The sequence below is a fragment of the Lichenostomus cassidix genome, chromosome 1 (genome assembly GCF_008360975.1).
Source record: "Lichenostomus cassidix isolate B80296 chromosome 1, HeHo_3.0, whole genome shotgun sequence".
NCBI classification, from domain to species: Eukaryota; Metazoa; Chordata; class Aves; order Passeriformes; family Meliphagidae; genus Lichenostomus; species Lichenostomus cassidix.
In genome coordinates, this window is record NC_139479.1 from 34,252,293 (window position 1) to 34,277,302 (window position 25,010).

The window sequence follows — 25,010 nt, forward strand, 5'->3', positions numbered from 1 at the left end:
TGGGAAACAAGCATTCAGTGAAGGAGCAAGATTGACTGTAAGCTACATGTGAGTCTCCCTTGCAAGCCCAAATTCGCTTAACATCCACACCTTTTCCACAGAAGTTCATGTCTATATACAAACAGAGGGTGGAAACATTTCTAGAGGAGAAAGCTTGAGCACACTTGCTGTCTTATTTGAGCCTTGTGTGGCCTGAAGCTGAATATGCTAATGCATGCCAATGTGCCAGCAGGTATTTTAAACATACTCTGGACACATGGGCCCAACAGTTAGGAACAAGGATGGAAGGTCATTGCATTTAATGTGCTTTTGAGACTGTTATGATCTTGCAGCTGGAAAAGTGCCTGGGACTATCCATTCTACTGACAGGGCTGCTTTGGCCTGAAGAATTTCACAGGCAAAGAAGATAGCTGTGACTCACAGGGCTCAGTGTTTAGGTCAGAGTTTGCTTGGAAGAAATGAATCAGCTGGAAATCTTACTCATCAAATGCTTCCTATAATTAATTTCATTAAATTACATTTGTAGAGATTCGTAATGCAAACAGTAAGATTGATAAAATTGTAGAGTGAATGGAAGTGTGTGTGTCTGTGAGCACCAAAAGAACGGGAAAAGTGAAGTGTTAAAATAATGTCCTTTACTGACAAACAAAAGACATGTTTAGAGGACACTGTTCCTGTGTTGTGCATGTCGAGGCCACAGCACAGAAGATTAGCCGGCAGACCACGCACTCTGCCACCAGGAGGATAACATCTAGGTTGCACTACATCACTCATACCATTATTTTTCCTGTTAGCCCACCCTAAAAATAGGCTATAGACAGACCCTAGATATTGCAGACAAGGAAAAATATAGTGAGAACTGCTCAACAATATAAAAGATCACAGAACGGTTGTGGTTGGAAGGCAGCTCTGTCCAATCCCCCTGCTAATGCAGTTTCACCTAGAGCAGGTAGCACAGGGCATTCAGACAAATTGTTAGTATGTCCAGAGAAGGAGACTGCAACACTTCTCTGGCAGATCTGATCATAAACAAGCCTGTCTTTTCTGATCAGGAAGAACCACAGGGATGGCATAAGGACTTAGTAGCTGGCATACCTTTTCCTATACTCAAGTGATGCTTAGAAGACCACATGAGCTCACATGCCTTGGTGCTTATGAGGGTTATGGGTGTGAGTGTGAGTGAATGAGATTTATGAAGGAGTGATTGTGAGTTGAAAAAATTCAGATTATTTAGAGATTCTGCACCAAAACTTCACCTTCCCATTGCCAAAACTCTCACATTGAAATTTGTTTCATGGAATACCCTAATCTCTGAGTGATACAAAATAAACCTTAAAAAAAGGAAGAATGTGTTATGCTTCCATGAACCTATGCAAAGAGAAGAAAATTACCCTTTTCATTTTTGCACTGAGTGCATTTTTGCAGTCCACTTTAAAGACAAATAGCAATTTTAGTGAAATATTAAAGCTGACATCATTAGTTACATCTAGCTACATTAGCAACATCCAGAATTTAGCTACATAAAGCAGCATCCATTTGCATTTAGCAGACACTTGGGTTTGCCGTATCTATTAAAATATGAATGAGTAAGTGGTATTCCATGTTACACCTGTAAGATCCCAGGACAGCTCCATTAGTGTGACTGACTGCACTACACTAGAAGTGCATGGCTACTATGCTCTCATCCGTTGTTTGGAGTGGGTTTGGTCGGGGTTTTTTTGAAGATATGCATACAAAACCTTAGGGAGAGCACATTCTGTATAAAAACTGAACAAAATGGCATCACCAGCTTGATAGTGTACAGTGAAACAACAATCTTCAGTGACTTTGTGGAGTAAAAGTTACAGTGGCTTAGGTAAAAATATAGTTAAAGAAAGATGAAGTGAGTAAAATATAGCATTTTAAACACATAAATATTCATTAGGTTACATTCTGATTTAGTAGAATTATTAGTGCATAAATATATATATATGTATAGATATATGTATATATGTATATATGTAGTAGAGAAAGCTTTAAAAAATAGGGAAAAGACCTCCTTAATGCTGTCTGTGGTAGAAAGAAGAAATGGTGCACACAGGGCAGTTTTTGAGTTCATAGAGAAATTCACCTAATTTCAGATGTCTCACTCTAAAACAGTCACCTTGTAAACTGTTTTTAATCAACGGAGAGAAACAGAGACCTCCAGAAAGTGAATTGCCCAGTCCGTCTTAGACTGACACAACTGAATCTCAAGGTATTTATTTCCTTGTCTTGCCTACAGAAACTTCTCACCATGACAAACTGAGAAGTAAATGTGCAATTTTTACACAGATAAAATTAAAAGGGTTTCCTCTGCTCTTCCAACACTCATCCCCCACTAAATACTGTAATATTTCTTCAAGTCTTTAATTTGTTTTTCTCTTAATGAACATGTACACCCTAACGTTGATGCATAATCCATCCCCAGTAACAAGGAACTAAAATATTTTTGTAATACTCATATTTTAAAGTTTTTTTTATTGTTTACTTCTTATATAAGGTAGTACAAGTTGTACAGAAAAAAAATCCCATCCTCTATTTTTTTAAGATCTTGCAAAGCAAAACATAAATCAATCTTTATTTGTGCTAAATGCTAGCAAAACATTCTCCTACAATCCCCTAATATACCCTTACTTATGCTGGAAGGAAAATACTCCTTAAAAGAAAAAAAAATACTTTGTGAAACAGAAAGTATATTAAGAAAATAATGACTTTACCTATTATCACGTGCATGCCAAGTCTTGCCAAATGCTTCACAGTTTGGTAACCAATTCCTTTAGCGCCTCCAGTCACTATAGCAACCTTTCCATTTTGTGTAGGGAAAACTGTATGAGGAAAAAAGAAACAACACAAGGTTAGTTCACAATAGTAACACGATTAAGAAGTTAAGATACATTTTAAAGAGTGTACACTTAACAGACCACTCAAGCCAGGCCGGTAAAGAATCTCAGAAGCAAACTCTGTATAGAAATAAAAACTACAGAGTATCCACCATTATTTACTGCACTATCATTTTCCAGTATTAATAGTTCGCGAAAGACTGAGGTTGGTGACATGAAAGGCAAACACCCACTTCAGAAATTTTCTTGTTTCTATTTGCATGCATTTCATCATCCCGCAGTCATCTGACCTTTAAAATTTCCACCATAACTTTGTTGCTGAGCAAGGTGGTAGCAGTTACAAGCCAGCTCAGTGATGCCTTACTCAATGTGTACGGGGAAAAAAAGTTCCATGGCAGCCTGATATCTTGAAAATTTCTTGAATGACAAAAGACCGACCTCTGCCAGTAATATGGAAGAAACAAAAAACATCTTGGTCAAAGGGCAGGAGCCAGCTGAGCTAATCTCCCTGCACAGCTGAGCACTCTCCCTTCTGAAAATCACAAGGTCCTGAGCCCTGAAGGAAGGAGGAAGCAATTTCCTTGCATGAAAACCCCCACCAGCTTTTCTCACCCACACCAGCCCTCTCCCACAGAAGGCATCATCCCCAATAGCTGCTGTCAGCCTCTCTCCGCCTCCACTCCCACAAGTGCTCCTTGACCCACGCACAGCCTGGCAGGCAGGGTATGCTCCCAAACTCCCTCTGTGAGAGGGGTGCCTTAGACACAGCCTGTGTCTCCTGCATCCCCAGGCAGCCCTTAGCCCGCCAAGTGAGCCAAGAAGTGTGTGGAATGGCCTTGCAGAGTGGCTGCCATTCCAACTACAAGCTCTCACCCTGGAGAGCTACAGGTTGCCCAGCACATCCCCCCACCGTGGAGGGAGTCCTGTAGCCAAAGGAGAGCAAGGGCATTATAATGAACTGCTTGGGAAAGGCATGAATTAGGTCTAATATCAACTACAATTTTTTTGACAAGGTGGAGAATGTTTCATGTGAAGCACCGCATGGTCGTTAAATGATCAGGGTGAATTTCTAATTTGCTGAAGAGTAGAAGCTGGGAGGTATTTGCACTGGGAAAATGGTGTTGAATACTTTGTTTTGCTGTGGTGCAGTGTCCATAGGCAACACTATAGATAACAAATGTTAAAAAGATGTTGACTTTCATCTATCAAAGGACTTTCTATTTTGATTTCTAGGTTTTTAGGGGATTGCTTTGTTTTACAACACAAACTCATATTTTATATTGCTATGAAACACAGGACTAGCACTGATACAAGCTTCTTTCTTCACAGCAACTTCAAAAAAGATCCAGATTTCCCCTCTTCTGAAATACATAGTTCTTTCCATCATGATTCAACATGAATTTCCGTTCTCTTCAGGCAATGACTTGGTTCTTCCCATCCACGCAGAGTGGGTATTGTTTGCAGGTGTTTGAAGGTTAACTCCAATTACAGTGATATCCATGCACATAGGTGTCCTGAAATATGTAATTCAAGCTAAATAAAACTTCACCAGGAGCTTTCTTAAGGTGTTTCAATGGGGTTAAGGTGTTATATGCAGCCCTGCTGCTTCAGGGGCTTATGCAGCCTCCTAAAAAGCAGCCCTGCAATTTCCACCAAAAATACTTCTAATCGCAAGCTCTTAATAAAATGCCCACAGGTCCAAATCCCCTCAAGAGAAAATGCATTCTTTTGGGCCTGAGTACCTTCTCCTCCTCTTCTGCCTCCCCATGTCTCCCTTGCTTCCTGCCCTCTCACCATGTTGCTGACCTGACATTTGAATTTCACATCTTGCATACAGGTGCTGTCACTCACTCCCATTACTGCATCATTACACCTACCTATCGAATAAGAATCAACATTTAACACAAAATAAATTCACTTAGAAGAAAATTAATGAAAGAAAAGGAGAAAAAGAAGTCAGGACTGGGGAAGGGGCAATCACATGAAGGAAAAATGGGAAGTCAGAAGAGCAAAGTGATAATGGGTATCATTGTGATGAAGTTGTTAGCACAGGACACGATTTAGCAGATGACAGAAGATGTCCAGTCCTATCTGTCCATGGTGACTGCAAAGAAAAGGACAATTTTTTGGTCGTAATGGCCACTTAAAGACTTCACTGTAAAAATGCATTCTGTGAGATCCTGTATTACAGAGAGGATTGAAACAGGTCTGCTTGTAGCAGCTAGCTCTCGTGACCTAAGAAAGCAGCCAGGGAGGGAGAAATGAGGGCTGCAGACACACAGATAAGTGGCCATTATCTGTTTTATTTACAACAGGTACAGTATACAGCTTCCACGTAGCATGGTTTTGAATAGACACAGCACTGCATCGTACATCTCAGTCTATACACTCACTTCAGTTAAAATGAGAAATGCAAAGAGAAAAACTGAAACACACTGGGGAGAGGAGGGGGATAGGAAGAAAATTAATTCCTCAATTAATTCTTAATTGCTATTAATTTTAAAAAGGTGTACAGTTTCCATCAAGTCAGCATAATGTAAAATGAATCTCCATTTAAATGAGACAGAGCTAGTATTTATGTCAATAAAAGTGGTCAAGATCAAATACAGGCTCTATGTGTGAACTAGTGGAACTCCAGTGAAAGGCACTTTATTAGTGCCCTGTTCCCACTAGAACACCAATGTCATGTGGAGTTTGCAGAGCACCCAGCTTTCAGCGTTAAAGCATCCCTTCCATGATGAAACTCAGCACGAAATTTTCACAGCAGACCTGGGCTCAGCCTGGTTTTCAGCAGATACTGGTTCTATTTTGTGTGAGAGGCTGAGCTGAGTGCAGCTGGAGCCTCACAGCCCCCCAGGCAGGAGGCAGCAGAGACCCATTGCCTTTGCAATGCCCAGAGAGGTTCCCTCTGGCATTTATTGCACCTCATTTAAACCACCCCAGTTCTCTCTCTTCCTCTGCTCCTGGTAAGGAGGTAGATACTGATCTCCAGTACAGAGGTGTAACTCTCATGGGATATGAGAACACTACAACCCTGGGCTAATGAAATCCCCTGGCCAAGCAGTAGCTTTTGATTTCCCTTTGTGTTCAAAGAAATCAGCCTGCAGTCCTTTGGTGCTGCTTTATCACACCAGTGTCTGAGACAAGCTGCTCTCAGGCTGCAGGTTCTGCCTGCATTCCAAAGTATTTGGACAATATAAGCCTGTTTGCTTTGCAAGTGGATTACCGTAAAACAGAAAAATAAGGCAGATTTATTATATCCAGATATGAGGCTATTTAAAAATAATTATTTTCCTTTTAAACATGCTTCTCCTCAATCAGAAATAACTTCCATGCATAGAGACATCCTCACACAAATTCAGTACTACAAAGAACGTGAGGTAATTCTGCAATTTTTAAAGACATTAATTTTCATGGGACCCTAAAATAGGGCTCTCAGGATGTCTCTGCCACTGCCAAGACCACAAAGTACCTTGAATCTGCAGACCCATATCAATGACCAATTCTGTATCAATGACCAGTTCCTGCCAGCAAAATCTCTGCTCTGGGAGAGGGATAAAGGTCTCTCTGACCCTACTAATCCAGCATCTGCATTGTGGCCCATTATGGGTCATGTGGACATTAAAGTATAATATCTTTATATTAATTTCCTCATTAACCACCTTTTTAAGACATTGAAGGCCAAGGGTAGAATTAAGATTGTCTGAATCAGTCTCCAGTACTTATCAGGAAAGACTTGAGCACAGCTGAAGGCATCCGAAAAGCTGGTCAGTGTCCACCTGTGAGGTGCCGTGCTGGGACCTGCCTGTACCTCCTGAATTGGCCACTCAGTGCAGGAATTTTGGTGGCATTTGTGCTGGAGAGATCTCTACAGACAAATCCCAACAGTTTGGTTTTTTTTTTATTCCCCCTATAACTGAATAACTTACAAATATTAGGCCTGAAGGTAACTGGCAGAAGCACAGATGGAAAAAAAAAAAGAACCAACAATGAATATTTAGTTTCATGACTGAATTACAAGATCCAAGTTTGGAGCCATTCATGTATAGAAACACTGAGTGAGCAAAAGAGAGCAAACTGTAACTGGCAGTCCTCATCTAACACCACAGGACAAGGCACAATCGAGTTCTAGCTGGATAAAGAAATCATATAGCTCAGTGTACTATGGAATTATTGAGTAGCTTTTCCTATTGCAAAATATTCCAACTCTTTTCCCCTGATTTATACTGTGGTGATGCTGAGATTATAGCCATTAAGCAGATGTACGTTTTCCACTCTGAGAGGCAATCAGTAAGGTGCTGGGGAACCCACGCAGCTTTCAGAACAGCCTTTTGTGTGTGCCTTTGTAACACACAGTAACGTCTCCATAAAAATCTGGTTTGGCAGAAACCAGGTAAACAGGGTCCAGATTCAAATGTCATTCTAGGACTATCCTAACAGAAGACAATTTAGGTACTCAAATCCTGACAGATAAGCCAGACAAACTGTGTGTGCCTCAAGCCTGTCCTAAGCCTGTGCAGATGATTTTTCAAATGCAAATGGCCTTCCCAAATTTGCACACCAAAATCTTTTCTGCCTTTGCTGCTTCCAATCACTTTCCTAATGAACATCAATATGCAATCAAGATTGAAGGCCTTTAAGGCTGAAAACCAGGTAGGTGGCAACCAGCCCGACTAGTCCTTCTGTACAAAGGTATCCTGCTGGTTTCAGCAGTTAAGGCCATCAGGCCTTCTGCTGATGAACAACTGTCATGCACACATGCAGATCCACAGGCACACAGCCAGCAGGTCCAACGTGCCTTGAATCACTGGATGCATTGTGTGAGGGTGATTTATCTGACCAGGGAGAGCATCTGCTTCCAAACACAACCAGAGTTTGCCATCAGATAGGCGACAAGCCTCCCAGCTTCTGCTAAGAATCATTAGGAAATTGAGGTATTGGAGAGAGGCAGGCCCTGGAGTTAGTTACGCATGGGAAGAGAAAGGTGTTGAAGAACCAGAACAGCAGGAGGAACCAAACCATGGAAATGTGTCCCTTGCCCTACAAACTCATAAGTATCTCAAGGTGCTATTAATGGAACAGCAGCAGTCAGATGGCTGGAAGAATTTCAGCCAGGGGAAGACCTAATTTAATCAGGCTCCCATGCAGCCACCGACAGGGAATACGACAGTAAGAACTGCTCACAAAACCACAGCAAAACCCTTGGCACGCTTAGGACTAAGTTTCTTGTTTAACCTATGCACAAGGCACACACAGAGCCTGAAATGCTGCATGCCAACGAAATAACAAACAACAGCTCACACTTACCAATTCTGAAAACTCACAGGAGTTCCATGCCTGTGTTTCAAGGGAATGCATGCACAGCCCGTGCCCCATGAAGTGGACATTTCCACAACACAGTGGAGCTCCTACACAGCAGCAGCAATTTGTCTGGGCTGCCTAAATACCTGGGAACCCAACCAGTGCTGCACCTCCAGCCAAGGTACCACATATCCAGAAAGCCTGGACAAATGACCAAAGTGCAGCAAGGCAGCAAATGAACAAAAGCAGAGCAGTTGGCAGATGTGCCAACTAGAGAAGCAGAGTGCTCAGCCAGCTAAGGAGCTAATGTGTATATCCATCCCTTCCTGACATTGTCAACATGGGAAAAAGTGACATTTCTTCAGAGTTAGCAGCAAACATCTGCTGAGCCAGACTAATGATTTTTTTTAATTGCCAATGAAAACAACTTTTTAAAAAAACCCCAAATGTAAGGCTGCTCTAAATTTATAACATTTGTTTAGTTTTTGATAAGCATGCCAGCTTGCTTATAGGGATGAAGTGATAACATTTGCAGGCAAGATGACAAGCCCTTCACAGAAGGCTGAGATACAAGTTCGCAAAATTCATTCCAGGACTTGTTCCTAGATATCTCATTTAACTCAGGCGAAAGTCATACTACAAGTGATTAATAAGCAGAATGGCTCATTTTCCTCTTGTTTTTCAGCTCATGAACACACTGTGGAGCCTTGTGGGGCATCAGATAAAAAAAGGTACTATTAGAGTCCAAAATCACAAGCTCAGAGCACAAGTACCCAGAGCAAGACCTAACTATAGTAAAAAATAACCCCACATATTAGAAAATACATAAGATAAACTGGTGCAGTAGTAAGATGAAAATTATTATGCCAGCATTACAGTCTTGAAAGAAATATTTTTCACTAAAGAAAAATAACAATACCATAAATAAGGTAGCTTGGCAAGAGTTTTTGGCACTCAAAAATCCAAGACCTGTGGAAAGAGATCTCTCTAGCAACAGTGGGAAGGGGAGTGGAAAGATACACTAAAAATTTCATTTGCATGACACACCTATCTGCATTTCTTCTAGTGATTCTTGGAAAGAGAGCATAAATCCAGATAAAGGGAGAAGTGTGTGTGGAAAGCAGGGTGTGGAAGGAGAAGCAGAAGTGTTAGACTTACAAAAAAGACACAGGAAAAATGTTTTTTGGTCAAGATGAGGTGATTTTAAAGTGCTTCGTTCCCCTTTCCCCTCTTTTCACCTTCCCCCCATCTCCAGGTATTTAGGTGAAAGAGATACAGCTCTAAGCAATTTAATACATCTGAATCATAAATCTTTGCATGATGATATTGTCCTCAAGGCCAAAAAACGACCCTGGTGAGGACACTGACTCTGCTATTTACACAAGCAAATCACCCATGGTTTGGTGGGGCAAGTCAAGGCACTGAATCCACAGACTGCTAGAAAAGTAAGCTACAGCTATTGCCAAAGTACTCAAAAAAATATTTCCTCTGCACTTGCACATGTATTTTCAGCACCCTGTTTTTCAGAGCATATGACTGGTGTGTTTGCAAGTGAAGAAGTCCTGTCTGGTTATAAGAGCCAAGGGAAGATGCATTTTCACACTTCTTTTGAATGGAGCCTGAGAGCTTTTGCTTTATTTGTCAAATAGGATGCTCAGCAATGTTTCCCTTGGACTCTGTGATGCTGCTAGACTTGGCAGAAGGGCTGCATGGAGAAAAAGATAATTGCAGTTTTCAAATATAATATAGATGGTAATTTTCCAAACTGATTAATGCTGTCTTCACTCTGGCTCTTCCTCCAATAAACCCCATGCAGACCTTCTGCATCAGGATCATTGATCATACACAGAACAAAACTGAATATTGCTCCCTCTTACCCAAGAAAGAAGAGGATTGGAATGGCAGGAACTAAAGAGGATGGTAAATTTGGGAAATTTTCTTGCCATTTCTGAATTGTCTTTCTTTCAGACAGTGAGAAATAAGGCTGCATTGAAAAACGGTGTGATGAAGCATATATCTGAGATTTTTATAATACAAGTTCAGGCTGATTTTGACAGAGATACTAGGAAATTTGATCCTAACAAATATGGAGCTGCCCTAAGGTAAAAGAAAGCAAAAGGAGATGAGAGGGTTCAGTTCCTGAGTCCTAAATCTCACTTCTGGCCATGTTTGCCATTCCTGAGTACTTTGTTCCTTTTGCCAAAATTCATCTAAAGATAAGATATTTGAATCTATTTTTTATGAGTGCCAAATAGATAGATTGAACACACCATTATACAAATCAGTCAGTTGTAAAATACCACAGTGCAGTATTAAAATCTGCTAAAAATTCCTCAGGAATCCAAGTTTGCCCAGAATCTGCTCTTGGGAGTACAGTTCCCAACCAAATGTGAAGCAAAAGGAGAGCACTTGATCCCTGGGAGGGGCATGGGGTGATAGAGAAGGAAACAAGAGATGGAAAACTTGCCTTAGATCTACAAGTACAAATTATATTTGTGAAATTATAGCTCTGCAAGTTCCCAACAGACATTGAGCAATTTCTGCCATTGCACACTCATTCTTGTCTTAAATATTCTTGCTATTCCTGGCTTAAGCCAGTGTTTGTTTGTTTGTTTGTTTGTTTTTCTAGAGAAACACTAGTCTCAAGGAACAAGGATATTCCAGATAAAGGGTGGCACTACATATTGACAAACTTGTGCAAAAGTATCTGGCACCTGACTGCCTGCTGGCATTACACTCCACATGGCATGTTTTCTCCACAGTGCAATCATTTTGTGTTGGGACAGATGCCAACTGGGGACTTGGATAAGGCCAAGAAACACTGCCTTTGCTTGGAAGGGAATGCTCTGCTGCCAGGAATCTGGACAGGAAAGGCGTTGGGGACACAGGACTGTTCACTGACAAGGCACAGCACCAACTCAGCTCAGCGACAGTGATCGACGCGTGAGCAGCCTCAGCTTCGCTCATAAAAGGCACTTCACAAAAAACTAACGTAGGGTTTTGTGAAATAAGGGCAGAACAGTTGTTGCAATAATGTGAAGAAATCCCACTAATTCCTTACACTATACTGGACAGGCACAGCCTGCATATGAAAGATTACTGGATTTGTTAAAAATATCAGGAGAAGAAACACAACACTAGCTGCCAGAAGAAACTAAGCTTCCCTACATATGCATATATTTAAAAGCTCCATTTACCCATATTATTTCTTACATGGGAAAATACTATCACAAGAATAAAGAAAGAAATTTTTCCATTTTTATTCTCTGCTCTGCTTATCTTTCATACCATTTATATATGTACCTATTAAGTCTTACTCTTTGGCTTTCTTCTCTTTCACTCCAGTCCCACTAAAGATAGGGAAGTTATATACAGGTGTATCTTTAAATCAAGAAAAAGCATCTGATTATCTTTTAGACTGATTTACTGATACTTACTCCCATACTCCCTCCCTCTGGGCAAATACAACTCTGCAATACCTTGGGCAATGTCATTTTATGTAAAACTTCCCAATGCTCTTCAAGTCATGTCATCATGTAATTATATTTTTTTCCTGTTGTGAAATGAGAGATGAAAAAGAGGAGCTTATCCCAGAAGATTTAAATAGGCTTAATGGAAATAGCTCTGCATAGTCAAGTAGCTGCAGAATGCATTTTCCCATCCTGCAAAAGTTTGAGACATTAGAATTACTTTTTCATCTAACAGGAACCAAAGATTTTCTAGGCTCCAAGATTTCCCAAACAGCTAACGAGTAGATGCAGCTACATCTGACAATGCTTTACATCCCTCAGGATGTCACAAACCATTTCAAGTCCTTGCTCTCAGACATACCCTGAGCATACAAAAGCCTTCCCAAGTGTAATTCCCTATTTAACAGGGAAAGTTTCATGTTAACCAAACATTTGCCATTTAAAGACACATTTTCCTCTCAGTAAAGTCCCAAATAAATGTAGTATTTCCCCAAACCATGTTTAGAAGTCCAGTGAAGAAGCCATAAATACAAAGCAAAATGAAATGTGAGTAATCTCAAAAAAGGTTTCCCTTTGGAAAGACCACATGCCATATATCTCAAAAAACTTGACAGTTATCTCCATAAAATGTGGCACAGAATTCCTAAAGTTTTAAAATTTAATTTCTAAGTATGAAAAAAACAGCATTTGGGTTATAGTTTTGACCAAAAACCAAGATAATGGCAGTGAGTTTGAAATGCTAAAAAAATGTGAATCAGTAAAGAATGATGCTGCTGTCACTCCATTACAGACTGAGTAAATGTCATAACTGACTGCAGTGCAGAAACCTCATTTCAGAAGACTGTTAATGATGGCTGTTTCACAATAAAGAGAGCTAAGAAAAGGAAAAAGAAAAAGAAAAAGAAAAAGAAAAAGAAAAAGAAAAAGAAAAAGAAAAAGAAAAAGAAAAAGAAAAAGAAAAAGAAAAAGAAAAAGAAAAAAGAAGAAAAAGGAAAAAAAAAAAGGACAAAAGGGAAAGGGAAAGGGAAAGGGAAAGGGAAAGGGAAAGGGAAGAGAAAAAGAAGGAGAAGGAGAAATAATGTAAAAATCAACCTAAGCAGGCAAGTCCCCACACCTTGCATGGAAGAAAGGTTCCATCATAAACCTTCAAGTCTGGAGAACATTAAAGTGCCCAAAGCTCAAAAAAAGTGGAAACTCAGATATTGAGCATCTGCTGAAACTCAGCACTCTGCTGCAGAAACTAGCAGCTCATGGCTTGCACAGGCATACTGTTTGCTGTGTAAAATCCTGGCTGGAGGGCCATGGGCCAAGTGTGGTGGTGAACGGAGTTACATCCAGCTGGTGGCCAGTACCAAGTGGGGTTCCCCAAGGCTCAGCATTGGTATCAGTCTCTTTTAATATCTTTGTCAATGGTCTGTATGAGGGGATTAAGTGCACCTTCAACCAGTTTGCAGAGGACACCAAGCTGAGTAGGAGTATTGAACTGATGGAGGGCAGGAAGGCTCTACATAGGGACCTTGGCAGGCTGGATTGATGGACCAAGGCAAATGGCATGAGATTCAATAAGACCAAGTGCTGGATTCTGAACTTGGGTCACAACAGCCCTGTGCAGTGGTACAGACTGGGGCAGAGTGGCTGGAAAGCTGCCCAGCAGAAAAGGACCTGGGGTCCTGGTTTGACAGTATCTGAACTTGAGCCAGCATGTGCCCAGGTGGCCAAGAAGGCCAATGCCATCCTGGCTTGTGTCAGGAATAGTGTGGCCAGCAGGACCAGGGCAGTGATTGTGCCCTTGTACCTGGCACTGGTGAGGCCTCACCTTGAATCCTGTTCTCAGTTCTGAGCCCCTCACTACAAGCAAGACATTGAGGTGCTGGAGAGAGTCCAGAGAAGGGCAACAGAGCTGGGGAAGAGTCTGGAGCACACGTGCTATAAGGAATGGCTGAGGGAGCTGGGGGTGCTTAGCCTGAAGAAAATGAGACTCAGGGGTCATCTTAAAGCTCTCTACAACACCTGAAAGGAAGTTTAAGTGAGGTGAGAGTAGATTTTTCTCCCATGTAACAAATGACAGGACAAGAGGAAATGGCTTTAAGCTGTCCAGAGGAGGTATAGATTGGATATTGGGAAAAAATTTCTTCCCTGAAAGGGCTGTCAGGCATTGGAACAGGCTGCCCAGGGAAGTGGTTGAGTCACCACCCCTGGAGGTATTTAAAAGACATGTAGATGTGGCACTTAGGGACATGGTTTGGCCATGGATTTGGCAGTATGGGTTAACTGTTGGAATTTTCCAACCTAAATGATTTGATAATTCTATGATTCATCAGCACTTTCATATGCAGAAACTGAAGCAAAGAGTGATCTCGTTACTTATGGTCAAACTGGAAAGATTGATCTACTTATGATCAAACTAGAGATACAAACCAAAATCAAAATATTGCTACCTGCATTTTAGCATCTCACCAGAGGAATTATAAAGGCAACAGAAAATAATTTACACTTTGTACTATGATCTATAACTTTTAAAAGACAAATATTTTAATTTTTATTTTCAAGACAATATTGGCAGTGTCATCATATTCCTAGACAGTACAGGATATATTGTATCACAATCCCCAATATCACCTTTACAGCTTCTACTTTTACTTCTCTGTGAATTCCAACACCTCTTATTCTGACCACATGCTATTAAAAGATTGAATTAATCATTCCATCTTGCTCACAATGCAGATGAAGAGATACAGCTGGGCAACCAATACACTAGGAAAGTCAATTCCTTAAATATTCCCTTACTGTATTGGATTCTGGGAATGAGAAGGGGGTGTGTGTGAAGGAAAAAGATGTTGGAAAGATAATTACGAGTAGTTAAAACTGTATCTCCTCTCTTCCCAGAGACAGAGAATGTCATTTCCATATCCCAATCAAGCTTAAGAGCATCCAGCTGAAGGTCACATTCAGATCTGCCTCTTCCAGCTGACAAAATGCTCTGCTGCCACTCAAACAGTCCCTTTTGCTTCCCACGGCTTCAGCGTGACAGTATTTCCATCAAATAAGTAAGCAGAAGTCACGAGTTGGTATACAGAACTTAAAAGGTAATTGAAAGTTTCTGGAGTAGTTCACTTCAAAACACTGCAATCACTTGTGAACTGAAGTGCTTGTTATCATATACAAAGCTCTAGTAATTAGAATCAGGAAAAGAGGTCCAAGGTGATTAGAGAATATTGGGAAAATTCTAGTTAACGGGAAACACAGCACATAAACCAATCAGTACTAAAAATTTCCCTGAGATACCTGAAATTAATCAAAATACAAAATGTTAAAAAGCACATTTCCATATTATTAAAATTTTTGAAGCAACTAATGATCAGAAGCCATTACAGCATTGACATTAATGTGAGATTAACCTCAGATGCTACTGACTTAATAAGAACATGGAAAATAGTCTCAACATCCCTTCCCCTTTCTCTCTGCCCTGCTTCCACATCCTTCAAACCAGCGCCTGACCAACATATGTATTTCTTTGTCTGGCTGGCACCTGGTGAAGCAGTGCCCAAGCTTGATGCCCCAGCTGCACCAGGCTGCCCAACCTCTGCCGCCACACGCTACCTTCCCAGGGCCATCACCCAACCTCCAGCTGCAAAAATTCCTGATGGAACATAACTTTGTGGGGTTTTTTAGGTTCTATTTTGTTTAAAGATAGGAGTTTTACTGAAGCCCCTTCAGCCTCTGGAGGGAGATTGATTTGGTACCCAAAACTACTTAAAAATCAGTTCTAACTTGGAATGAGAAAGTACAAAGGGCATGCACATGTTTTCTCTTCAAGACAGCTACAATATTTGTCTTCCAAATATGGAATTTTATTCATTTTTCACTTCTTTGATAACACAAGCAGGTCAGGGGTTTCAAATGGAGTGTGAATGTGCGAGTACAGAAAGGTCTTGACTATACTATATGTAATTTCCTAATTCTCTTTCCTAGGACAAAAATGGATTTCTTTGCAAACTACTTTTTCTTAACGCAAGCTGAACTGATCTCATACTCACAGATTTTATTTCAATTTTCATCTTTCTCCTTCATAAAATATGCTCTGAAGTTTTCACAGGAAAACAACTACTTTGCAATAAAGACAGCTAATTGTTTTGAAAATTTTTCTTTAAAATTAGATGTTTTTATTCTTCCATGAAAAACTTAATTTTGAATAAAATTTTGTAGGCCATTAATCTAGTGTAGATTCATGAGACTTAGGGAATTAGTTAACTTAGAAGAACAGCTACTGTGCATGCTCTAGAATTGCTCTTCATCGAAATTGTCAAAGATTTTTAATATGCAGTTACCACACAGATTAAAAGCTCTTAAAGTATGTCTCCATTTAAGAGGCCATCATTCCACAGTGTCATTACCTGCTATTAATATTTCAATTAGAGAGCATCACATGCTCCTCTGAAGAAATGCGCAACTACTCACAAAACGAGTCCCATTATTGATAATGCTCCAGGAGTGTGACACAAACATCCTATTTTTGTTCCTTCATTTAATTAACTTCTATAAATATCTTGCCAAAATTTTAAGGGATTCGCTCCTTTTGTACAGAAATATGCATTTGTGTTGACAAACACCTTCCAACCATCCTGCTTCTAAGAAGGAAAGTGAGAGCTGCAGGGACTCTACTGGCCCGTCTGCACTCCCATGTTACAACCTTACTCTTCAACCAGGTGTTCAAACAGGCTGACACATCACAGTGCACCCTGTCAGTCCTTCTCAGGACATCAGTCAGAGCTACCAGCACTTTTCAGGCATCACTGGTAGCACAAACAGGCTTCACACCTGCCTTTTTTCCACCTCGCCAGATGATTTAGCTCAAATCTCATGGCTCTGCAACAGCCAGTTTGGTCTGAAATATTCTTTCAAGGCATGATTCCTTTCTATTTTTTGAGAATAAAAATACCTAAACCACTTTGTTTACTATAACAGATCTTATAGTCCTATTTTCATCATGCCAAGCTGATAATCAACTTCAGTGAAGCTGATACCTGGAGGCACCTCTCAAAAGATGGACCTTGTCTAGCCAGGTAACAGAGAAAACGGTCTCACGTTTTGCCTCAGGGAAGGTTTAGATTAGATATTAAGAACAGTTTCTTCACTGAAATGCTGAAGACATTGGAACAGTATGCCCAGAGAAGTGTTCAAAAAAAGCACGTGGATGTGGCACTTAGAGACACGGTTTGCTGGTGAACATGGTGGTGCTTGGTTTATGTTTGGACTTGATGATCTTTAAAGTCTCTTCCAACCAAAAAAATCCTATGATTCTAAGCCAATAAATGGCAGTTGACTATACACAGCACTTTTATTTCACCTCACACTAAACAGCAAAATGTTACAACCATGTTTAATTTCTGTTGGGTGTTGAATAAAAAAATAATTTGAATGAAGCTTTCTTTTTGAGGCGCATAAAGGAACTTAGCAATTTAAACATATCAAGGGGATGGGAAAAAAAGAAGAGCTTGAGGAATAAAAGCCCAAGAGCTTGCACTGGCTTGTTTGGCAGCTCTCTGCTGTTTCCAATACTTTTCTCTCTAGGGCTTTTTCCATGAATATAAAAGGCATTTGAAATGCATGCCTTACACTGTGCACTGACTTCTAGGTGATTTGAAGGATATGACCCTAAAATGCAGTTTCTATTCCAGACTCCAGCCTTACATCTCCCTAAGCCCCCCTGTAACACACAGTGTAAACAGTCAGCCCACTCACACTCAGTCCTCCAGTGGAGTTTTGCCACCAGTTAGCAACTCTCTCAGAAAAAATCCTGGTGATGCAGAAGGTAAAAGGTGAACAGCTCCTTGCAGGAAGAGAAAAGTGAGCCCCTCCCAACTCTGCAAGCTGCACTGGCAGCTACTGCAGCCCTTACATCAGCATTTCTTTTGTTTTTGTGTTTGAAGCTTTGCAACCATCCATACAGAAAATCCAGCAGTGTTGAGAGTCACATCACCTTCATTTTGGCCACAGTGCCTTCATTTTGGCCACAGCTCCCTCCCAAAGCATGCTAGGACATCTGGCCAACATGTCTGCATCCTCATGCAGTCTGTGACCAGTGCTGTTGTTCCAGGAAAAGCCCAAATTCTGCTTCAGGCTGTTACCAGCATTCGCTGTTCCACTTGGGGAAACAGAACACTATGTCTTACTGAATAGGCTGTTCTGCAAGTGCTGCCCTGCAAATCTGTGCTGTACCTTTACAGTGGAGTGCTTTGCCCAGCATGGAATACACCAGCACAGCCAGCCTCATGCAGGTTTATCCTGGAGAAGACAAGTGTTCCTGTTAAAAAACAGTAGTTGCAGTCAAACCCGAGGCACATGGAAGCACTGTCAGTGCAAAGAGGGACATCCAGGACAACTCACCAGGATGACATCACCTACACTCCTGTGACAGCAGTGACATTTCTCTACGGAGCACAGGCACGTTGCCAGCCCTTAATTTACTCAGCCCTTTTGCAGTGGCACATGTCAGGGACTGGGCAGGAAGCGGTCCCAGCATCTCCCCGTCCAAGCTGCCACGTGCCAAGCCAGAGGAGCACGCTGCAAAGCCACTTTGACACAGACCCAAATGCATTTGCAAGGAACAGATCATGCCTGCAGAGAGGCTGGCGGCAGACAGCCAGACACACACTGCCCACTGAGCCATCCAGCCTCATCCCTGTCCCCACAGCCCTCAGCAAAACCATGTGCCAGCTGTCAGGCAGACCAAACTTGCAAAGATTACTTTGTTCTTTACAGCAGAGGGTGGCAGCTTGGAAGAATCTGGACTGAAAAACTGGACTTCATTGCTAAATGGCAATAATTTTCTGTATACAAAGGTGGGTATGTATAAGTTTTTTCTTCTTTAGGGAAGGAAACAAACACTTTGATAACTGGACTAGAAGACTGGGAAAACATAATGGTTTTCACTTGTGCCTCACTAGAATACTTTATGACTAGTATTAATTAGTAAACACTGAGAAAAAAAAAATCTCTGAAAATTGATGTGGAAGAGATGGATAGAAGATACACTTAATAGCCAAAATCCCAATAAAGGTCATTATATGACTGCATAAACAACTAAGTCCATACCCCACTGTAGTATAACCCTAACAGGGCCATGCTCAAGCTGAAGTCCTGGCCTCAACGTTGCCCACCTATTTTTTTGTTTTACACCTTCTTCCTCGTATCTTTAAATATCCCTTTCCTCCTTGGAGTGCTGGAAGACTACACATAGAGTCTTTAACAGATTGACTCCAAAAAAGAACCCATGGGAAACCACAGGAAGAATACCTGCCTACAACCAAGTGCAAAGAACTCCTCTAGCAACTACCAGGCACTATCAGCATTTGCAGCTCTTGACACTTGCTTCTGACTCAAATTAGTTGCTCTTCACATATCTGTATCATAGAATTAGGAAGTACAGCATCATTGAGAGAACATGGATTTTGCATTTCTTGACCTTTTTCCTACTAATTTTCAGCAGATTATTTAATGTTAAAATTATACACCATGCAATGCAGCGATTCCAGTTAGGAATGCACAAGTAAGACTGCCATATATAGGTGATAGTGTTAATTAGCATGAAAACACTCCATCAGGCAGATTAGATGATATCTGTATTCAACTGGATGACTGTATTCATTAACAAGGTGTTATTTTGGAAAAATATGTCCAAGAAGTCCTCATATATCCGCTATAAGATAATGTTCCATTTCCAGTTATTGAGGTTATATCCAATTGCCAGAAAGACAATAGTTACTGCTCTGCAGGCACGTTCACTGGGATACACTCAGTAAAAAAACTACAAGGTCATCACTGTGTCAGTCCTGGTCTGCAGAAAGTATAGTGCCAGTAATGTTTTATTTACAAAGTCCTTTCATTCTGTGTAATGCTTAGACTGTTGCAGACTTTATAAGCCATTTGCAGTGGTACCACTGCACTTTTTTTAAAGTATGAGGTCTGATGCCAACTCATCTGTAATTTCCTTAGTTGGGACTAGTTGACATGCTTGTTAAAAAATGCCGTTATACAGAACTATCTGTTTCTGTTTTAAAAATAACCTTCCTAGAACAGAGTGCACCTTCTGGGTTGGCTTTGTAAAGAACACGGCCTACAGGCCCTAATCAGCAGTTTTAGTACAAATGGCTAACACCAAGCATCACCTGCCTCCTGCTGCAGCACATCACACCTGGGCAGCCGGAGATGGCAATCAAACCCTTGCCCACAGCACAGCAGATTAAAAACTTAATCCCGAACTCATTGAACACACATAAGGTTCATTAACTTCAGTCCCTGGTTTGTACACAAGAGAAACAACAGCATGAGATGTGAGGTCAGGAGGTGGCTGAGCTTTGCTTTGATTTGGCGTGTCTCCATTCTCTCACCCCATGAAGTTCATGTCACAGAGGGTACCTTGGTGCAGAGCTTACCAGGATGACTATTTCCTCATAGAGCTGAAAGGGTGTTTAGATATATTAACCACGTTACCAGTGTTACCAGTGTGTCAACATGAAAAAAAGAAAGGTTTTAAATGGTCCCTCGAGGTTCTCCTTCAGAAACAAGTTCAGTGGATTTTTTGGGTCCAATTTTCCTTTTTTTTCTTTCTCTCCAAGCTAGTTTAAAATATTGAGCAATGTTAGTAATCATGGTTAGGCATTCCTTCAGATGGCAAAATGTCCATGTTGCAGAAAGCATGCTCTGGCAGAAAAAACGCACACCACAAAAGCAGAAGTGTATCAGAGCCAAGCACTCTAACTCAGCTTTACACAACTTAGAGGATGTTTTGGGTCAGATGGGGGATGTAATTTTCTTGCCCAATGAATGTTCTGTAAACTATCAAAGCTCTCCTAGCAGAGCACAAATACAATGAAATGAAAACAAATGTCATCATTTTATTACAAAACTGTCACTTTCCTTTTTGTTAAAAGCAATCCTGATGGGAAGCAAAACTCCCCTGCTTTTTTGGTTATCTGTTTTTTTGGTTATCACAGTTCTCAAATATTTTCTTTCCTTGCTGGCAATATGTCCATTTGAATCTTGCTATATTCCACCACATCTGCAGCTTTAATGCAGTAATTCATACAGTATGATAAAGCCACAAACTCAAAATCACTGTAATGACATCTGTAATTTAGAAACTTCGAGGATGGAAAGCTTGAAACTGGCAGGTGACAGTTTCCGCACAGACCAAGATAGGACTGTGTGTATGTATATTTTTACTCTTAAAAATTTTACATTTTTACTCTTAACTGCACAAATCTTGACTCTTGCCCTGTCTGTTAGGCAAGGCACATAATCTTAGTGACATAGACATCAAAGTATTTCCTAAGAATGCATTTGTTCAATGCATTAAAAGGTTGACCACAACTGAGTTGAATCAGGAATCACACATCAGTACCCATGGAACTTCAACACTACTCCAGCACAAGGGAGTCCCAAGTAAAGCATTTGTGGTGGGACAGCAGCTGCATGGTCTAAGAAAACTTATTACCTGCCTACAACAAAAATATCTCTAAAAATCACATAATGGGGTCTGCAACTACTTCCTCCTGCCCTCTGGCCTTGCAAATGTTATGAGGCTGCATCAACACTCACATCTAAACCAAACCAGACTTCTGGTTGTGCAACTTATCCCCCAAAGGCAGGCTCATGGTGGAGTCCACACAAGGTCCTGCGTGGCTCAAGACCTTCAGCCACCCAACTGCCCTGTTGGTAAAGCTCTTACATTCCTCAGAAGAGTTTCTACAACCTCCAGGCCTTCAGCTGAAGCATGGCTGAGTGGAATTTCGTTAAACAACTCCTTATGATATAAAGGAACAATTACATTTTCTAGCTCATTTTCTTGAGTTGCAGCATCTCATCATTAGCAACAGAGATGCAATTGCTAACAGAGTTTGCTCTATCTTCTAACAAGATCTTAGCCCAAATAGCCCCAAAACCACAGAGATTAAGAGACTTCAGAAGTTCAAATTTGCACAACCAGTCATTGCTGGGGTTAATTATCACATTTATTGGCATAGTGCTGACTCAAAGAAAAAGATCATATATCCTTAGCAAAGATACCATCTGCCCATCTTTAGACTCAAATGCACAAATGGAATCTATCACCTGGCTCTGAAATCCATCACTGCTTCAGCTCCATGAGCACAAAACAAACATCCAACATTCCACCTATGATTTTGGACCCCATTTGCCTCCTTTCCTTTGTTCTGCATTAACAAAGGAGCATAAGTTCCTGTTTATTGAGGAAGGAAGGACCACGTAATAGAAATGCTCATTCACATCTGCTGAAACTGTGGATTTTATGCTTGTTATGACTAAATCATTGAAAATGAAACATCCTCACAAGCAGAATAATGACTAAGTAAAAGAGGGTTGTTCTTCGACTTGTACCCTCACTGAAATACCATGGGTCTGGTTCCATATTGCTATGAGACAAGTAAGGGCAAAACATGAAATGCTTGCATTTAAGCCTTTTAATCAGAATTTTATCAAAAAAATGTAAATATTTACAATTCACATTCTCCCATATTTTGGTAAAATGCAGTTACAACTGCCTCTTTTGACAACAGAATAATTAAGCTTTCCAGCATATGAGTTGTGGGGGAAAATACTTCTCTTACTTCTGAAGCTTACCTTTGAAGCACAATGGAAGACAAAATGGACACATAGAAAATAAAAAGTTGTGGTTTGCATTTAAAAAGCATTGCATACACAGCCCACCCCAAAATACCATTATTTAAAAGATATTAAAAGAGATACACTTGTGCTATCAGCATTTTTAGAGGGTCTGAAGGCAGAGCATGCAAAATAGATTGCTTTTGGAGATAAGGTCCCTATATTTGGACACCTAAGTCAAGGAGTTAGTGCATAGGTTCTGCAGACTCCTTTTTAGGCCACATTTTGTATCATTTTAATCTTAGTCTAAATATAAACACAAAACCAATGAGTCATTTTGTAGCCTTGGTGTTTGCAAACTTATCACCCGGCAGTGTCGCTTTCTGCACAATCTTCTTCTCAGGGTGGCCAATCAGCCCAGGGAAGAAGCAGAATCAGGGCAAAAGCCCTGGCCCATCCCCTTCCTTCAGGCATGTGCAGACCAGAAAGCAGCCCCAGCAACACAAAAACACAGAGAAAACACTCTGGAGGAATCTGTTTTTCCCTCTGCAGAGCACAGCAACGTTCCTAAACAGCCCAGAGAAAAGGCAGAAGTACAGCCAACAGATCAACTTTGCAGACTGAGCTGATCCCCTCATTGCAGGAAGAGCTGTCTCTGGGATAAAATAAGAATTTTATCTTCTATCAGCTCTAGCACACATTGCCAAAAAAGGCACAAAAAGCATATGCAATGGTCTTAACAACTGACAAATAGTTTCATATATTATCTCTGAATTTATCTCTCCAAGAAGAACTGTGAAATCTTCATGAACATTGATGAAGGGGAGGTGGGGTGGGGTGGGCAGGGCATGAACAAGGTGGTTAGTCTGTCTGCAAGACTACTGAAGGACTAGTTCATGTAACCACTTTAAGCTCACTTGGGTGTTGAGTCATACCTTCAAACACAACATGCACAAGGCTGTGCTTTTCTCACTTCATTTCTCTGAGCAGCAATGCCAGTCTCACATTCACAACACCACGGGGCAAACGCTGTACCATCCTCAACCCACTGCCCATGCATACCAGGCAGTAAATCATCAACAGTGCAGGTGAACTTCCACATACCTTCACCAAGGCTTGAAAGCACACTGGTCACATTCCCCTATTCTTACACTTGGAATGCAAGAGGCACCCAGCAAATAACACACCAAAACCCAGAACTGACATACTTACTGCCAGAACAGGAAACAAAGTGAGGCTTAGAATGAGGGACTAGAAGAAATACATGCTACACACAGGCAGCTCCACTCATCCACAAGACTGGCTTTCTCACCACAGCACTCGCTCTCTTGGGACCAGCCAGATTTACAGTCAGTGGCAAGTTTTTGGACTGCATGTGAATATTTATCTATGTAGATGAACATGTCAAAATATCATCGAGAAACAGTCTCTTCAGCCCAGGCTCCCACAGGCTAGAGGACAGATCACAGTAAGAGCTTGAATCTCCCTTCTTTTCCAGCATATCATTTAATTAAAGTCCCTCACCGGCCACTTTGGAATGCAGGAGTTTATGAAGCTAACAGAGCTCATTGCCAGCAGCATGTGAACACTAAAACGTGTGTAAAACAATTGTTTTACAGAGTTCTAAAATGTCAGACTACAGGAAGGTTAGTTACTTAGCATTTTTAAATGCTATCAGGATTTCGGACAGGAATTGGAGGCTCTTGATAAAATTTCCGTATTTTCCCTAGATGGACCCACTTCCTATCTGTTCCCTTAAGTAAAGTATTTGCATTTTTCACATTTAATTGTTATGAAGCTCCTTGTGTTCACGTAAGTTCTGCTGTGTGCTCAAGAAACTTATATTTGCTGCCAGACCACTGAGTGCATTCCAGAGCACAAACTCCAAACTGCACTATCACCCATAAAACAGAACTGAGCATTGCTGGCAAAAGCATTTTATTTTTCTCTCACACACACATCAGAAGGTTGTGTTTGAGAAGATGAAGGTTTCCCTTGGAGCACAGCATTCACGACATGGGATGAGATGTTTCTGGCATAAGCTCTCCTGGTGCTCACTCGACATCTTCCTTGTTATGATTGCAAATTCCTACCACTGTAAACCTCCCTGATGACTCATGAGAAAAAAAGCACACCAAAAGGAAAAAAAAAAGGGAAAAAGAAAGAAAAAAAGGGAGAATGAAACCCTTTCAGTTGCAGTGTATGTAAAGAGACAGTGATACAAAAAAAGTCTCAAATTTAAAAGCAAAACAATATACTGGAGAAACAAAAAATGAATTTTTCATTCCTAACTGCAAGTATTTGGGGACAATGAACAGACAGAAGATTGTATGTGTTCAAAGAAACTGCCATTTTAAAAATAACCTTATTCTGCACTATTTGGGGAAGCATGGTTGAACATGACATCATGCACATGCAGCTATGGACAAATACAGTTATATTTTCAGTGAACTAAGTAAAACAAAGGGATTAATTCTCTTCAGATACATCTACATAAATTATTAGGCTATCACAAACATTCAGAGATGCATTTTAATTAGTCTTCTGCCTAGGAGTGCTAAAATAAAGATATTTCTCACTTATTTCAAATTAAAATATCCCCTTCTGCCTCTGTTATATTTACAAACAGGACTGCCCTACTCTTTCTGATAGCTGAATATTGGTGTACCTCTGACCATGGCATTTATTCCAGGAAAACCAGTGTAAATGTTACCCCCAATGTATCTATCAAACAGCAACTACAGCTTTTCCATCT

The 25,010-nt window shown here is 40.7% G+C and overlaps 1 protein-coding gene across 3 annotated transcripts in view; it reads right to left on the bottom strand.

Moving 5' to 3' along the window:
• DHRSX (dehydrogenase/reductase X-linked) overlaps positions 1-25,010 on the bottom strand; it is a 211,704-nt gene that overhangs the window by 130,227 nt on the left and 56,467 nt on the right. For all 3 annotated transcript variants that reach the window (XM_085056390.1, XM_085056384.1, XM_085056375.1), the window contains exon 2: positions 2,739-2,846. In XM_085056390.1, the coding sequence (XP_084912516.1) occupies positions 2,739-2,754 (16 nt within the window). In that variant the 5' untranslated portion in view covers positions 2,755-2,846. The remainder of the gene's footprint in view (positions 1-2,738; positions 2,847-25,010) is intronic.